Below are 18,077 nucleotides of genomic sequence, written 5' to 3'. Positions count from 1 at the left end.
GATGATAATTATGCAAATCAGATTCTAATTGCATAATTAATGAGGCAAGTTTAGAAACCCGCTGTGTTCCATGATATGACTATTGAAATATGTGACATTTGTTACTGAGGAATTTTGATGGATAAAGAATATGCAAATGTAGCCCTAATTTGCATAATTAATGAGAAACTACTATAATAATTCCATACAGGTAAATGATGGCAATTTCATACTTGTGTCATTTGGAAGTTATGTGAATGTGAACATCGTTGAATCAAATTATGCTAATAAGGACCTCATTTGTATAATTCATGATAAATGTTACTTCGTTAGGCTAAGCATAACCTTCTTTGTTAAGCTCATACTTTTTTTTTGGGTGAAGAAGATCAACTGGTATGATTTATAATTGATGAGAAACACTCCTGAAAAAAAAAGTCCTGATACGTCATGACATCAGTCCTGCCTACGTGCTCAGGCCAGAAACTGGCCCCTTGCTTTCCAGGAGGATCCTCCATGTAGTCCTGTCTCTTGCCCTAGCCTCTGCTTCCCGACTGTTTAATCCCGTGTCCTTCACATCAGTCAAAAAGGTTAAAATCATTTGGCGAAGGTATGAGGTCGTGGAACTCTAGTTCTTCATGAGATCTCATGTGGATAACACTCCTGGACACGTGTATGACCCAAAGTGGAAGACAATAGGCTGAGAATTTAGTGCACAACGTCTGGTAGCGCAACGTCACATGTACATGTACACTATGGCCAATTTTTTACCTCACCTGACCTGTAAACATGACAGCAGTTGTTCTAGAACAGGTTTGTCATAATCATGTTTATTTGTAAACAGGTCAGAGAATGCAAAATCTAATTTCTGTAATAATTCTTATTTCCAAAGTGGCATTCCTGCCCTCACCCAAATTCTTGATCTTGCACAAGTTTGGCTGTGTCATCCCACCAGATTTACTGGGGGTAAGCAATAATAAACTTGGCACAAAAAGTTTGGTGACTTTACTTTCGTTGATCAAATTTCCGTTGTTTCTTGATCAATGATTTATATGTTGCTGGAAAGCTTGTGTAATTTTCTTTCCTATGATACCCAACTCATTATAATTGCAATCTCATGGAGCGAGCACCAGGCCTGCTTACGCGAGTGGGTTGTAGAAAAAAAGTGCCCAAATTTCCCTGCTAGCATCAAACACTTTTGCGGTGACGTCGTCCGTATCATGAATGGAACAGTGTTAGAGGAATGTTATGTTCACAGCTACAGATGAGATTAGATTTATTTTGACTGTTGGAAGGGTAAATGAAAGTGTTGGGGCGGCGAGGAGAACCCTATGCTGACTGTGAGAACCTATGCTGACTGTTGCACAGATAGACTGACAATTTGTTGGAGTCCTAGATTCTTACCTCTGCAATATGAGTGCCATTCTGCAAGATGATACTAGTGCACGTCCATACAGAATGAGGTATTTCAGACCACCTCCGTGAAGGTGTAGGAATATAGAGGACAGAATGGCCTTCCTGCAGCCGAGATCTCAACACAATAGACCGATCCCAAAGCCACACCCCCTGTTCTATTTCGAACACCTCCGTCAAAAACAGGGCTTGACGGACAAAAATGGCTGCCGCGGCCAGGTGGAAAATAATGTCGACTGACTTTCGTTAAGTTTTTGGACTCTAAAACACTTTCAAAGCGGGTCAAAGAAAACTGGGCTGCATTCTTTGTTGAAGTCTGTATCCATCAAGTTGAGTTGTTTGAGGAGGGGGTGCACGTAATTGCAGCGAGAGCCTACTGTTTTCGGTCAATACTGAAGCGGTAGGTGTCGCACATCATTACCTTGTTGGTGGGAATCAGCTCCCGGTTTTTGACAAACAGCAGATGCATGTGTAAAACAGGGTGCGTATATCTGTGACAGGGTTCCCACTGTTCTGACTGCATGCAAAAATGCTGCATGATCTTCAGTAAATAAGAATTTAAATTATTTTATTTTACTATTGATTATTTTACTTCCCTGTTTACCGGTAAATTGATCACTATCACACACCAGTACGGAAGAGGCGAAAATATACGCTAGCAGGCGCTGTAGTAGCTGCCAATGTGGTACAAGCTCCCTCCTATTGAGTGTCCGAGCAAGTGTCCTCTTCCATTCGTTTGTGTCCTGAGCATACATGCAACCATTACAGTGAAAAACCTGTCTCAGATATACGTAATCTACTTTACACGAGCCATGTCTGTCCTACTAGCGCTGTTTTTGACGGAGGTGTTCGGGGGTTCTTAGGGGGTTCCATACGTTCGATCTGGTGTTCGACAGGATCGGTCTATTGAACACCTCTCATACTCTGTGATCACTGAACAGTGAATTTATTTGCAAGAATGCTCAGGGACCGCATAACGAAACTGGTGACAATTACGAGAAGGATGTACCGGGCTGTGGTGACAGCGCATGGCTTGCCTAGTTGGGTAATCTGGGCACTTTTTTTATGTAACCCGCTCGCATAAGCAGGTCTGGTGCTCGTTCCATTAATTTAGAACCATCAAAAGTTTGGTATCATGGAAAAGAAAATCACACAAGCGTTTCAATGATATACTAATCATTGAAATTGATCAAGAAACAACGGAGATATGATCCACCAAAGTTAATTAATAAGTTTCCAAACTTTTTGTGCCGAGTGTATACTACTCACTTATACTAGTAGGTCTGTCAATACGCTAACGGCAGCATGGGTGGTGTTGGTAGCCGGTGAATTCATGCACTATTGCACCTAGATATTTGTGTATTGTTACCTAGCCCCTACAGTTAACTGAAAGGTACCATATACTATGTATAAACTATAAAGCATTGAGGTGTCAGAAAAACAAAAACTTGATTAGAATTTTGCAATTGATTAGCTAGAGACAAAATGCATGGCGAATGCTAGAAAAGATAATAAATAACTTTAACTTTCATAGTTGAGGGTTGTCAGATATAAACAGGAGAAATAACGGTACAAAGGGAAGAGTGGTACTGATGTCCACTTCCATGTTCAGACAACCCCACCAGTGGACCTGACCTTGACCCTGAGGTTCTGCGGAGATTAGAACAAGAGGAATTTGAAGATTCGGAGGATCCGTATGAGGAATGTCTGAGGATCTTTCAGGAGACGCACGGGAAGATGGCAGACAACAAGATGGGCACTCAGGACGATCCTCAGGTGGGGTAGATACGACTGTCCAAAAAGATACCTGTAAGGGGCATCTCTCTTGGCTACGCCAAATTCTGCTAGGGAATGGCCCCAACTTTTGGAATTTATGGCAAATTACCTTACAGTCACACTGACATGGACACCTTTGCATATGAAGCCCTAGAAATTAGCCAAACAAACTGGCCACACCCAGAATGTCACATTCCCAGTTTCAATGTAAGATACATGTAATTTTATTGGAAATCGCAGTGTTGCCGCTAAATTGCTAATGTTGAACCAAAATGTACAATGATTTAAAAATTTTTGCAGTGATAGAACTTTAGAAGGATGATTGTTCACCGTTTTGGAACCATTTGCATCATTTTTTCCAATTGCAAATTTGTCTTAGATTGAAAAAAAATTTAGCATTTTCAGATGGCAAAAATTGCACCAACTGACACTAATTGATGCTGGTTTGTGCAACTATTTGAATGCCTATTACTAGCTATAGGCTAGCACAGTTTGGGGCAGTTAAGTGACATATCTGCTTCTTAAGCTATAAGTACAATGTACATGTAGCAGTGTACTCTGAAGATGGTGAAGTATATAAGCCGTTAGACAAATTTGAAATTGATATGAAATTATCATGGTCATACATTGCTGTAGAACACACTTGATTATGATATGATATAACCTTTCATCTAAAATTAATGTTGCTTAATATATTATTTCTCAAAATGGGAAAACTAGAATTCCAAACTTTAACTGGAAAGTGTGTCATGTGTTGGTACCACACAGGAAAGTCTGGATCTGTCAGAGGAGCAGGTTCACTGTACCAGCCTCCCTGGGCAGGCAGGGAAGAAAAGGACGGCCCACCTCGCTAGTTTTGACACGGTGAGTACAGGGGTACTTCTTGGTAGGAACATTTCTGTAAATTCATTCATACTGGTCCAACACCTTTATTTTGCAGCACAAATTATGAGTTGGCTATAACTTTATGTTTGCATTTGAAACAATAAACACCAGTCACTTGAAATTTAGAAAGTCACTTTCCAAATTTCAAGGCAGTCAGGTTGAAATAGATGAAACACAATAATGGCAATGCCAGGACCTGTTTGTGGGTGTCATGAGTATGTGGTAGAAGTCTGACTTTATACAACATGCTGCAAATACTTCAATATTTACAGTGGATTGCCGAATGTCATTAGTACCTTTCCTAGTCACAATTGTTTGATACATTTATCGCTCGTTCTCAATGAAATATGCAAAATAGCGATTTTTAGGTTCAAAAAATTGATCAGCTCATCTCCTTTTATGATCCCCAAAATATTACAGCTAATTTATCACGGGAAGTTACCAAAAATTTCTGAGCTTTGATTAGATGTCCTTGGAGTTTACCCATATTTTTGCGTAAAAAATGTTGAACATCAGTTGATTAAATATTTCAAATATGGAGCTATCATGTCGCGACATCGCCTTCAAAAGCTATAGTTGAGGCGTCAGTATCTCTGGTGATACTTATGTCAAATTTAGTGCCGCGTTAACGATTATAACTGTTTCATTCAGGAATATGATTGTCTGGAATTGTTTTTGCATTTCGACTTGTTTGAGCAATTTACCAGAGACTGAATCTGATAGTTCTTGCAAAACGTTCCATCCTCCGTTGATTCGAATAATTTACCTCTTACAACATCTATAACATATTCAATGTTGCGAACTAATACTGCTTATATATCAGGAGCAGTAAAGCATTTGGAATGGAGGGGGAATCGCGGAAAAACGGTAACGGTTACAGAAGTTACATATTGTCGTCAAAAAGCGTGTTCACCAGACGTAAGTCGCCAAGTTGTAATTGATCGACTTTCTGAAAAATCTGAGAATCAACAAATAGAATTGGTGTGGCCTTAAAGTAAATTAAAGGTAGTTTTCTGCATCATGTGAACTTACCATGACTCTTTATGCCACCCATTGCCATAACTTCTTCTAAGTCAAAACCCCTCTGGTAATTTTGTGGTGCATTTTTCGTGAAACATGATACGTGTTGTGGGAAGATGAAGAAAGCATCGATGGTGCCCGTAGTTTGGCTCATATGAAGAAGTAAAGGCTGGCGACAGCAATTTGTACACTCAAATGAGAACGAGAGTTATGTGCATAAGTCATAATCCACAGTAACTGCACAAATTTATTTGTACAAATTAGTACAATTGAAAATTTCCAACATTGATCATGATGTACTCTTTTTTTTAAGATATCACCAGGAAGTCCTTAATAGTCATAGTTTTGTTACTGATATTTGGCATAATATTGGAGCGTGAAACATTTTATTTATGATCTTTAGTCCAACATGAAGAGGATGACCCAGAAGCGACCCAGACCATCAGCCTCACAGCAGATTCATGACAGATACAAAAGACTGCAAGAGATGGCTGTAGCAGTGCCACCTGCTGAACCAGAGGTGAACTGCAGCCTGTTCAATAGATTCATTAATTTAAATTTTAAAGTACAGTCAAACCTGCCCAAGGCAACCACCCGGGGGACCGAGCAAAAATGGTCGCGATGGACAGGTGGTCGCCATGAAGAGGATTCCACTCACAACATGTTTCCAGGTCGAGGTGTTCAAATATAGTGTACTATGTAGATGGTTGGAAAATCATGTGATTGTAGACAGCATGACCCCACCAGGTTCAATTCGCAATGACAAAAATATCGTACAAAAGTTACATTTTCCGTTATCATTGTAATATTTGTATACCGTTATATCGTGTACAAATTTTCGTCATAATTTGGACTAAAAACATTATGTCTGCCTCGATGATCTCGCAGCGCCCTCCCGCATTCACACGTTCCGTTAAGAGTACACACACACACGCACATAAAATCTAAGTTTTAAGGCCAATGACAAATCCCGAAACCAAGATGGCGTATTCACAAATCTTTGTATTTACAATGTTTATAGTGGGAAAGTTTTATTAAGACACTGCATATATTTTTGTCCGTCAAGGTCTTAAAAACATTTCCGCGAAATCCGACTGCAAAATCCAAAATTGAGGCGGTCGCCATGGGCAGGGATAAGGTTCTGTGCGATCCCAATTCGTGGCGGTCGCGGTTGCGTTGGAAAGGTGGTCGCCTTGGACAGGCCGCTTAATGCTTGTGCCAATGGGGAAAATTTTCGTGACCGAGAAAAAGCGGTCGCCATGGCCAGGTGGTCGCGTTGAAGAGGTGGTCGCCTAGGCAGGTTTGACTGTACAATCAATGCTCTTTTTATTGTCAATATTTCCATGTTGTTAAGCTACTGCATGTCTCCCCTGGTTTTGTAACTGATATTCTATCATTATTGTTGTGTATAGTTATACTAAGATGATGGTGATGTCCTGAAATAGCATTTGTATAGCTATTAGCTATACAAATGCTATTTCAGGACATCACCATCATCTACAGCATTTACAATCTGTCTAGCTAAGAGAAATCGCAGGAAAACAAATGTAGGGACTACATGTATCCCAGCAGAATATCAAAACGTACCCCTTAAGCCATGGATGAAGTGCATTCAGCTATGATGATGAGCCAGTCAATGACACATAGAAATACAACATGGTGTATTAATTATCACCCAAGGTATCAGCCTGACCACGGGTCGGATCCCTTGAAGGCCTGTGGGAAGGCTGGGACTAAAAGTGATGCGGAATACACCATGTTGTATTCTTTTTACGTCATACCCACCCGAGAAAAGCATGCATTTCAATGAAAAATGTGCCAGGAAAATTTGGTGTCCTCAAACAAGAGATTGGACTCACAGAATTGTTGACCAGCCCACTCGTCTTCTTTAGTACTCAGAACATGACTTGTGACCTTCCATGTGGAATCCACACTCAACAACCAACCTTCAACCTTCATTGAAGCTATGATCCATTTTTTACCTCACCCTTCTGGAGTCTGAGCCATTTAACTGTCTTCATGCCAGTTAAATGTATCCTGGTGTGTTCAGTCTTTTCTGTTGGATCCTTCCATTCTGACCAAGACTGTCTCCAGCTTTGAAATTTTTTTCCATCCCACTCATTGTTTCGGAGCTCATGTTGAGCCTGCCATGTTGTTAATTTTGTCAAGTCTGATATTTTAAGCTTATAAAAAAGACGTTTTCATCAATTTCATGCTGCAAAGTTCTGATTTTTTTTTGACAGACAGCATGAATTTTTTGTCTGTCCCAACAAGCAAATGTCCATCCCGGGATGGATCCTGGAGACAGCCCTAAACCTGACATTACCTCATCGTGTTGGTTGTGTGTTTCAGTCAACGCCCTGTCTGACAGGCTCCTCGCTCAGCTCAGCTGCACACAAGAAACGTCTCGCCCACAGACCCAAGATCCCACCACCCACTGGGAAATACACCCTCAACAACAAGAGAAGTGCAGCAACCCCCCAGAACAGCCTCCGCAAATCCACCACCCCCCCTGCTCCAACCTTGGCCAAGACTGCACCCAAGGGTGGTCGTCGTGTGGCACACACACCTGCTCTGGTAAGGAAACCACTGTTTTGGGCAATTAGGCCAAACCAATTAGATTATGGACAGGTTCTCAGATTTTCTATTCCTTTTATTCCGATTTAGAAAAAAACTATTATAATAATGATTACAAATGTATGTACCATTCAGAATATGAATCAAGAAAACTACTCATATGTGTATATGTGTGTGTGTGTGTGTGTGTGTATGTGTGTGTGTGTGTGTGTGTATTTCTGCGTGTGTGCATTTGAGTATGAATGAATGAATGAATGAATGAACAGCTATCCCCTTCATCACAGAGTACTTACAAGACATTGACATATTAGCAATATCTGAGCACTGGCTGTACCCTCAGGCTACTCCAGCCCTAGACAACTTGTTAATGACACACAGAGGTTGGGGCAAGGCAGATAGCAAGCTGACAGAACACACTACAAGTCACTGAAGGGGAGGCCAGGGCGGTGTAGCCTTTTTATGGAAAACGTCCATTGACTATGCTGTCCATAAGTTAGAAGATGGAAATGATAGAATCATAGGAATAAGAGTCCAACAAAAGAATGGCCAGAAACTATTCCTCTTTGCAGTGTATTTCCCAGATTCAACTAAACCCATTGAGGAATACAGAGACCAAATAGACTATGTGAGAGAGATGTACAGAAAATACGAGAGCGAAGGAAATGTGATATTCCTCGGAGACTTCAATGCAGATATGGGGAGGAGCGGTGGTCCCAGAGGTAGAGGACCCTCATCCAAACTGGGCGATGAACTGATTGATATCACCCTTGAACTAGACCTTGTGTCCCTGAATTTAAGTCACCTATGCAAGGGTCCTCTGGAAACATTTCAAGGAAGTGGTGATAGACAGTCCACAATCGACCACATATTAGTACCGTGCTCGCTACGTGCAGACACAATAGGATGTGAAGTCATGGATTACAATGAACTTAATATGTCAGACCACAATCCCATCATTGCTCAGTTTTCCAACAAACTAAGAGAGTGGAAAGAGAGCAGTCCAGACCCACGGTTGAACTGGGAAAGTGTGAGGAGTCAACCAACAGAAAACACATACAAGAGGAGAGTTTGTCAAAGGCTGCAATCAGCTCCAGTACCAACCGAAAAATCACAGGAGGCTATTGAAGATGAACTGAGCTTAATAACTACTGTATTAAAAAGAGCAGCTGAAGAAACATTACCAACACAGATAATAAGACGTCACCAGGAACCATACTGGTCAACAACGCTTACAGAATGTCACGAAAAGCAAGTGAAATCATGGCTATTATGGGAAGAAGCAGGAAAGCCGAGAGGAAAAGATAATCCTCTGTATGCAGACTACAAGAGCAGCAAGAGTCAGTTCAGAACAGAACTAAGAGAGGCAAAGCTTTTGCACGAGGCCAAAGAGAATGAGGAGTTAGCCTCATTGGCAAGCACAGATGACAAAAAGTTTTGGAGGAGAGTGAGACAAAGAAAGGGCAAAAAAGACCAGCCACAGGCAGTCAAGGTGGGAGAACATCAGCTCATCACAGACCCTGCAGAAGTCAGAGAAACCTGGGCCAAGCATTTTGAAATGCTAGGCAATGAACAAGAAGAAGAAGGTAGACTCTTTGATGATAACCATAAGAAGATAATTGAAGATGAGGTGAAAAGTATGGAAAAAGAAAGCCACAGTAATGCTGAGGTCATACTTGACGAGCCTTTTGCTGTAGCAGAAGTAGCCTCAATCTGCAGAACACTCAAGAACAACAAAAGGGGAGGCAGAGATGGCTTAACCTATGAACACTTGAAGTATGCTGGCGAAGTACTGTGGGCTAGACTAACGTACCTCTTTGACGCAATAAGGGAATCAGAGCACATACCAGAGGCCTTCAAAAAGGGCCTCAAAGTTCCCTTACTGAAGCAGAACAAAACCAACAAAGCGGACTTGGACTCGCACCGCTGTAACACCCTACTGCCAGTCATATCTAAAGTCTGCGAATCACTACTCTTCAACAGACTGAAACCATGGCTTAAGTCGAGGGGGCTTCCTCATGAGCTACAGAGTGGAGGACAGCTAGGGTGTAGCAACTTAACAACAGCTTACATGGTCCAAGAGATAGTAAACCACTATCAAGAGAGAAGTGGCACTGTCTACGGGTGCTTCTTAGACACCAAAAAAGCATACGACACAGTGTGGATAGACGGCATGTTGTACAAGATCTACAAGGCAGGTATCGACAGCAAACTCTGGCGTCTTCTCAGACACATGCATATAGGCAGTAAGTTCTCCGTGCTGCTGGGTGGGAGAGAGTCCAGGGAGTTTGAGACTACAAGGGGCGTAAACCAGGGTGTCATCCTGTCATTGACTTGTTTCCTGTTAGCCAACAATGACATCCATGATGTGGTGCAAGTACAAGGAAGTGGTGTGTCCATAGGAGGGATCTACTGTGGTTCCCCTAGCCCTTGCAGACGACATATGCCTATTGGCAGGAACAAGGAGAGGTTTACAAGGCATGATTGATACAATAGCTGACTATGGAAGAAGATGGAGATTTCAATTCGCTCCCAACAAAAGCCAATGCATCGTGTTCACACAAGGGAACCACAGGATGCATAGAATCAACACAGATCCTGAATGGGTGATGGGTGCATCAGAAATCCCAGAAGCACGCACGGTAACACACGTGGGAATACAACATTCGTCCAACACAACTTCAGCGGCAGCCATAGAGAGTGCCTGTAGAAAGGGGAAAGGGCGTATCAGTGCCATCTTGTCTACCAGTCTAGAAGGACACACCCCCAACCCACTGGTCACAAAAATTCTTTACCACACAATCGTCATACCCAGTATGTTGTACGGTTGCGAATTATGGTACCCTACCCAGACAGACCTGATGAAGTTGGAGAGAGTTCACAGAGGAGGGGTGAAGCGTATGCAGAATATGCACCCACAGACAGGAACTAGAGAGAGCCTTGGTGCCCTGGGGATGCATACTCTGAAAGCCATCATGGACAAACACAAGCTGTGTTTCTTCGGTAGGCTTGCCAATCTCCCCTGTACTGCACTAGCCAAGAAAGTCTTCCTCTTCAGATTGTATTCGCACATACTGGCAAGGCCATGCTACACAACAAGAGGTTTCATTAGCGACAGCTTCAGAGCAGCCGAAGATTACAGCCTAACAGAGTACCTAGAAAGATCTGGCAAACGGTAGAGTTCCCGACAAAAATGGAGTGGAAGCAAATAGTGAAAAGGGCAGTGAGTGCTAAGGAAGAGAGTGAATGGGTCTTAGCACACAGTCACCAACCTAGATCCTTCAGAGTACACAGTACGAACGCAGAACCCCACAAGCTGTGGTCACTTGCAAGGAAACACCCAAAGCACCAAAAGACTCTACAGAAACTAGTACATCTGAGTACAGCCCCGGTGAAACACAGTCCTAAACAATGCCCCTCATGTGACGCAACAACAACAGATATAGTCGGGCACTTGCTTTTAACAACCTCAGAGACAGTTTAGCAGATGCAGCAACAGACAAGCTGGGCATCAGGGTGATGGCGTCCGTTCACCAACAACCAGAGGAAAGGTTTACGGAAATAATGCTGGGAGCAGAAATTGTAGAAGATGAGATTGACCCTGACATTTGGGAGGACTACATGATAACTGTAGCTGGACTGCTGTACCCCCTAGCAACTTTAGCACTAAAGCATGTGGACTTTAGGAGATAAGGAAAGACCAACAAGCCGAAACGAAGGACAGTTCGCTCCGTTCCGACTCTACTTCTAAAGTACCAGTGTAGCAGCAGGGGTGTTCCAACATACACGATGAAAGGGACATTGATGACTCATGGACACTTTAAGTCTAAGTACAATGTATGCAGGACTCTGATGATCCCTGTAAGAATTTAAGGATTCAGTGCTAATGCGCTCAACCGAAAACTTTCAATGATGAGTGATTCACCGTGCAATAACCAGTGCCGAACTGACCAAAATCGTTTGTAACGATTAACGCTATCAAATGTTTTTTATTAAATCTTGTGTTTATATGCAGAAAGTTATTTTATATTGTAACACCTTATAATGATTGTATATTCATGTATTTTATTAATGAGGAATAAAGAAAGGAAAGGAAAGAATGAATGAATGTTTTATTATCGTGTCCTGCGACTCAATAAAGGACACCAATTGAATACATAAACTTGACATAGGATTATTGGTAGAGGTACAGTAATAAATGATAATATTCAGAAGTAAATCATAATAATAGCAGTAATGAGTAGCACAAAATAATATGAAACATAGTGGCAACACAAAAGGATGAGTGGATGAGTATGTCTGTGTGCTGTGTGGGGGGGGTGCATATGTGTGTGTATCCGTGCATTGTGTTTGAGTGAGTGAGTGAGTGAGTGTGAGTGAGTGAGTGGATGAGTGAGTGAGTTAGTGAGTGAGTGAGTGGATTAATGAGTGAGTGGATGAGTGAGTGAGTGAGTGAGTGAGTGGATGAGTGTGTGTGAGTGAGCTAGTGAGTGAGTAGGTGAATGAGTGAGTGGATAAGTAAGTGAGTGAGTGAGTGAGTGAGTGGATGAGTGAGTGAGTGGATGAGTGAGAGTGAGGGAGTGAGTGAGTAGGTGAATGAGTGAATGAGTAAGAATGAGTGTACTGAGTGAGTGTGAGAGAGTGTATCATCTCTAATGTTGCTTGTGTATATGACATTGATGATGTAATGTTTTGAACTGCAGACTACATTGAAGAGACCCACAGTCCCTGCAGAGTTTGGGTCTAAGATCCCGACCAGCACCAGACAACAGTACCTCAACAAGATAGTGGACGAGTGTTTACTCATCTGTCAGTCGGAACAGGCAGCCTATGACAGGGTTAGTTTCTCACCATAGAGTTTGTTAAATTGGTAATTTCTTTCAATAGTTATGTTTTGTGCAACTAAGAAATTAGTCCACCATCATATTGTTGAGAGCACAGGCAGCTAAATCAAGGACTAAGAATTTACACAATAAAGTGCATTATTAAACTTGAAAGTGATTGCTTCAGAACATATATGACAGATAAGGTCAACAGTTATCCTTAAAGATTGTTGGATGTATAAGTTAGTAATAACTGGCTTAGAATAGATTGAATATCATGCCACAGTTTCCTCTACATTATGACTACTACCTGTCTACATAATCAGAGTGGTTTTACATGTCTTCAGGCCCTGAAAGAGGAGAGAGATTGCTATGACCGCTGCACTGCCAGACAAGGCTACCTGACGGCCACAGTGTCCACCATCAGGAGGCTGCGCAGTGAACACGGACTGACCACCACTCCTACTAAAGGTTTGTTTGTTAGTATTGCGTACCTGGTAAACCTACTGGTTCTATCAAGGGACATGGTCAGTTCTGCAGAATTCTCCAGAATTCTCCAGAAATCTCCAAAATTCTGGGAATGTCAGCAGGCAAGCTGTATTTATGTTAGAATAAAATGTATTTTCCTTAAGTTATAAGTATTCTGCATCATGATGTGTGTTGCAAAATTGCAGCTTAGCTTTGATACAGAATGACTTCTACCAACACAGATGAACTTTCAAGTGAGGATCAGATGATATTGTCTTCCCAAAAATTAATTTCTTAAAAGTTCCGGATTTAGTGTGTCTTTCAGGATTTATAGTCTCGTCAGTTTTATTACAACCTCTTATGATCATAGCATACTTTTATATTAGCACTTTGACATCTCTGATTTGCCATTTCATTTCTGATTGTATGTGTCCTGTAGCTGTGTCCAGTCCTAAGATGTCCCATGCTGCAGTGCTGGGTGGGTGTGTCATGTATTAATGTATATGTCCTGTATGTGTCCTGTAGCTGTGTCCAGTCCTAAGATGTCCCATGCTGCAGTGCTGGGTGGGTCATGTATTAATGTATATGTCCTGTATGTGTCCTGTAGCTGTGTCCAGTCCTAAGATGTCCCATGCTGCAGTGCTGGGTGGGTGGGTCATGTATTAATGTATATGTCCTGTATGTGTCCTGTAGCTGTGTCCAGTCCTAAGATGTCCCATGCTGCAGTGCTGGGTGGGTGGGTGGGTCATGTATTAATGTATATGTCCTGTATGTGTCCTGTAGCTGTGTCCAGTCCTAAGATGTCCCATGCTGCAGTGCTGGGTGGGTGGGTCATGTATTAATGTATACATTTTGTATGTCCTGTATGTGTCCTGTAGCTGTGTCCAGTCCTAAGATGTCCCATGCTGCAGTGCTGGGCGGGTGTGTCATGTATTAATGTATATGTCCTGTATGTGTCCTGTAGCTGTGTCCAGTCATCAGTGGCATGTACATGTATTAATGTATAATACAGTTAAGTTCGGTTTTAGTTTATTCGATTAGAAACACATCGTAGCCCTTGGGGCTAAATTGCGTATTTCATAATATTGTTAACTATTAAAAATCAGTCGGAAACACAAGTACTGTCCTTAAAATCATCATCAGTGGAACAAATTCAATATAAATACAGTCAAACCTGTCTATAGCGGTCACTCAAGGGACTGGCCAAAACTGGCCGCTATGGACAGGTGGCCGCTATGGAGAAATGGTCGATTAATTGACCTCTAGTGACACATGTTTTCAGTACCAACTGAGATGCATTTATTCACTGTACAGTACACATGTAAACATTGCATAGGTAAGTCACATTTTAGGTCGCTCTTTTGATGGCTTTTTTTTCTTTTCAGAAAATTGCAATAGCCCAAATTTTACATCATATTAATGTTATTCATTTTTATTTTGAAGCTTTTGGTAAAGTAATTATCCTCAGTGATACTTTGCAGCAAAATAAATTTTGCACATTATACCTCTGTAACAGTGGTGTCTTCCGTTGACCTTTGTGCTGCTCACTATCAGCGCCATTTTGAAAATCGCGCCGAAAGCCCGAAGCACGTTTTGAGCACAATTTTGGATGAATTCCCAGGGAAAACGGAAATTGGGCCGGCATTCAAACATTTTGCGAACTTACCGCATCAGGTACATGTGCGGGTTGTATTTTCCAAAAAGCTGCCGTAATATTTGTCCAGTCGAAATGCACAGAAAAAGTCAATTTTGCCACGATGTACAAATGCAAGCCATGTGAAGAAAATGATGCTTGACTTCGCGTCAAACCATGGATTTTCTAACAAAGACATTCTGGTTTTCTTAATCATTATCCTATCCAGTTGAGTCCACATAAATTTGATAACGGCGTGAAAAATGAAGATTTTTAACCTGGCGTGCGGTGGCGATGCGGCTTCTACCGGCGCGCCGTGACCGTTACCGACAGTGTTACTGTACTCGCGGGACTGAAAATCGTCTGGCCGCGACCGCGTTGAACAGGTGGCCGCTATAGCCTAATTCTTAATGCTTATGTCAATGGCAAAAATTCAAGGGACCAACAAAAAGTGACCACTATGGGTAGGTGGCTGCTATGCAAAGGTGACCGCTAATACAGGTTTGACTGTACACATTATCAAAATATTATTATAGACTCTATCTTACATGGTCAATGCAATAGGTAATAGAATGTATGTACAAACAAGTAGCACTTAACTAAGTCTTATGTTAATCGAGTCACATGTATGATTCACCATCGACTAACATTACTATACAGCAAACGTAGAGATCAGGGCGCAAATGAAAGTTGGTTTTACTCCTTGTTGCTTGGTAGCGACCCTCTCGATGAAGACTATAAGAATTGTTCTGAGGTGGGACAAAGAACTCATACAGAGGAGAACTACAGTCCTTCAGAATGTCTTGTAGTGTTTTCAGAGTTGCTGTGTCCCGTCTGCTAGACAGTGACGGCAGCGAGTCCGACGGAATCCCCATGATTCTCAGGCAGCGCTTCTGCACACCCTCCAGCATGTCTGACAAGTGTTTCGGGAGCCCGCCCCACACAGGGCTGGCGTACTCCAAGAGGGGGCGTATAAATGTCATATAAATCTGGGTGAGCACTTCAGTAGAAAGTCCAGCCTTCTTGGCAGCGTAGAGGTAGTAAACCTGTGGTCGAGATTTCGTTAACATATAGTGAACATGTATGTCCCATGTGAGGTTAAAAGAGACATGTACGCCAAGGAGTTTAAAAAAACTTGCCCTTTGTATCTCAGGTCCAGATATTGTCTGGTGGGGAGGGACGGGTATGTTTGCTTCCTTTCTAGCACTGATGATCATGTCCATTGTCTTCTTCCCATTCACCCCGAGAGAATAGGACTCCCCCCAGTCCACGATGGAGTCTAGGGCTTTCTGGGTTTGCCCAGGAAGGGAAGCCATGAGCAATTCGGAGGTTGTAAGATCGTCTGCATATTTAACAGGGATGATGGGTACTGGCAACCTTGTGTCCAGAGAGTTAATACAAATAGAGAAAAGTGTTGGAGATATCAGCCCACCCTGGGGTACACCTGTTAGGATGGCGTGGGCCCCATCTAACTTTCTGTGTTCTGCCCTCTAAGTAGCTGCTTAGACTCATCCATAAGGACTGCCGGATGCCCATGTCAGCCAGCGACCTTAGTAGTTAGCCATGGTTGATGGTATCGAACGCATGGGTGAAATCCACAAACATTTCGTGAACATCCAGTTTTGGATTACTGTTTAAAGCTTCATGCCACGTTTGGAGAATACAGTCAAACCTGCACAAGGCGACCACCCGGGGGACCGAGCAAAAACGGTCGCGATGGACAGGTGGTCGCCATGAAGAGGATTCCACTCACAACATGTTTCCAGGTTGAGGTGTTCAAATACAGTGTACTATATATACGTAGATGGATGGAAAATTATGTGATTTTAGACAGAATAACCCCCACCAGGTTCAATTCATATAGATAGAAAGATCCTACAAAAATTACATTTTCCGTTACCGTTGTAATATTTGTATACCGTTACATCGTGTACAAATTTTTGTCATAATTTTGACTACAAAACAATGTTTGCCTCGATGATCTCGCAGCGCCCTACAAAAATTGCATTTTCCGTTACCGTTGTAATATTTGTATACCGTTACATCGTGTACAAATTTTTGTCATAATTTTGACTACAAAACAATGTTTGCCTCGATGATCTCGCAGCGCCCTCCCGCACATACGCACATACAATCAAAGTTTTAAGGCCTACGGTAAATCCCTTGAAAACACCTGCTGACCCCAGCCTTTTTTGGGGCGCCAACCGCTGGATAAAAGGGGCAAAAGGTTTTCGATCTGACAACTGAAGATGACAATGTTTATAGTGGGAACGTTTTATTAAAACACTTCATGGAGGAGTCAATGCTATTCCATATATTTTTGTCCGTCAAGGTCTTAAAAACATTTCCGCGAAATCCGACAGCAAAATGATCCGATGTCACCACACGCTTGGAAATGAGGCGGTCGCCATGGGCGGGGATAATGCTCTTTGCGGTCCCAATTTGTGGTGGTCGCGGTCGCGTTGGAAGGGTGGTTGCCTTGGACAGACAGCTTAATGCTTGTGCCTATGGGGAAAATTTTCGGGACCGAGAAAAAGCGGTCGCCATGGCCAGGTGGTCGCGTTGAAAAGGTGGTCGCCTAGGCAGGTTTGACTGTATAGAGAAGTGCAGTGACTGTTGACCTCTTCCCCATGAAGCCATGTTGTGACGGGGCGAGACTTCTTTCAGTGTCCTGTAACAGGGCATCCCGCAGCAAACCTTCGTATACTTTCCCCACACAGCTGACTAGCGAGATTTGGCGGTACTCGGACAGGAAGTTGGGTCTTGGCTTCTTGGGCACTGCCCTTTTTTAACTTACTTAGGCTTCCTTCCACTGCGACAGGAAGGTACAACTTTGAAGACATTAGTTGAAAACATTCCATATAATGTCCTGTATGTGTCCTGTCGCTGTGTCCAGTCATCAGTGGCCTAAGATGTCCCAGGCTGCAGTGCTGGGTGGGTCGGTCATGTATTAATGTATGCGTCCTTTATGTGTCCTGTAGCTGTGTCCAGTCCTAAGATGTCCCATGCTGCAGTGCTCGGTGGGTGGGTCATGTCAGCGCTCGTGAGTGCGACCGGATTAGTCGCATATGCGACCTAGTTTTTGGCGACGCCTCAGGGGCGAGCCAAATGATATAGTATTGTGTGCAGATTGCAACTATTCTAGGAATTGTACAGGCATGTGTCCATAGGCATATTAAGACAATAAGAATGTTAGGAATGTTAGTCAGACAGAAAGCCTCCCTCGGGACATTCCTCCTAGATAACCTAGACAGGAAGCTACATCTGTCTACCAGATGTGCCAGGCTTATGTATACATGACCCATTTAAGACCTCAGCTCCACAGTGATATTGCTCTTTTCTAAAACAACGTGTGTCTGTTACAATGCTTTTAGACGCCCTAATGCTGGTCCTTACAACTGTAAGACTTAATGTCTTTCTTCGGGGAACAGGTCGTTACTGCATCAACTCTGTACTGATAACGATTGTTCACACGCTGCTTCAGTTACCTATACAAGCAGATTAATTAA

At 42.5% G+C, this 18,077-nt stretch overlaps 1 protein-coding gene across 4 annotated transcripts in view; it reads left to right on the top strand.

Annotated features, from left to right (window-relative positions):
• Nucleotides 1-18,077, top strand: part of LOC136444459 (RNA exonuclease 1 homolog) — a 51,691-nt gene that overhangs the window by 14,554 nt on the left and 19,060 nt on the right. For 2 of the 4 annotated variants that reach the window (XM_066442014.1, XM_066442011.1), the window contains exons 3-8: nt 3,002-3,165; nt 3,934-4,029; nt 5,474-5,590; nt 7,423-7,647; nt 12,348-12,482; nt 12,815-12,938. In XM_066442014.1, the coding sequence (XP_066298111.1) occupies nt 3,002-3,165; nt 3,934-4,029; nt 5,474-5,590; nt 7,423-7,647; nt 12,348-12,482; nt 12,815-12,938 (861 nt within the window). Of the gene's footprint in view, nt 1-3,001; nt 3,166-3,933; nt 4,030-5,473; nt 5,591-7,422; nt 7,648-12,347; nt 12,483-12,814; nt 12,939-13,374; nt 13,414-13,460; nt 13,500-18,077 lie in introns of all 4 variants that reach the window. The other 2 variants (XM_066442013.1, XM_066442012.1) reach the window with 2 other exon arrangements.

Source organism: Branchiostoma lanceolatum, chromosome 11, assembly GCF_035083965.1.
Source record: "Branchiostoma lanceolatum isolate klBraLanc5 chromosome 11, klBraLanc5.hap2, whole genome shotgun sequence".
In the NCBI taxonomy this organism is placed as follows: Eukaryota; Metazoa; Chordata; class Leptocardii; order Amphioxiformes; family Branchiostomatidae; genus Branchiostoma; species Branchiostoma lanceolatum.
Note: the sequence above shows the minus strand (reverse complement) of the source record. Positions and strands in the feature narration are given on the sequence as shown.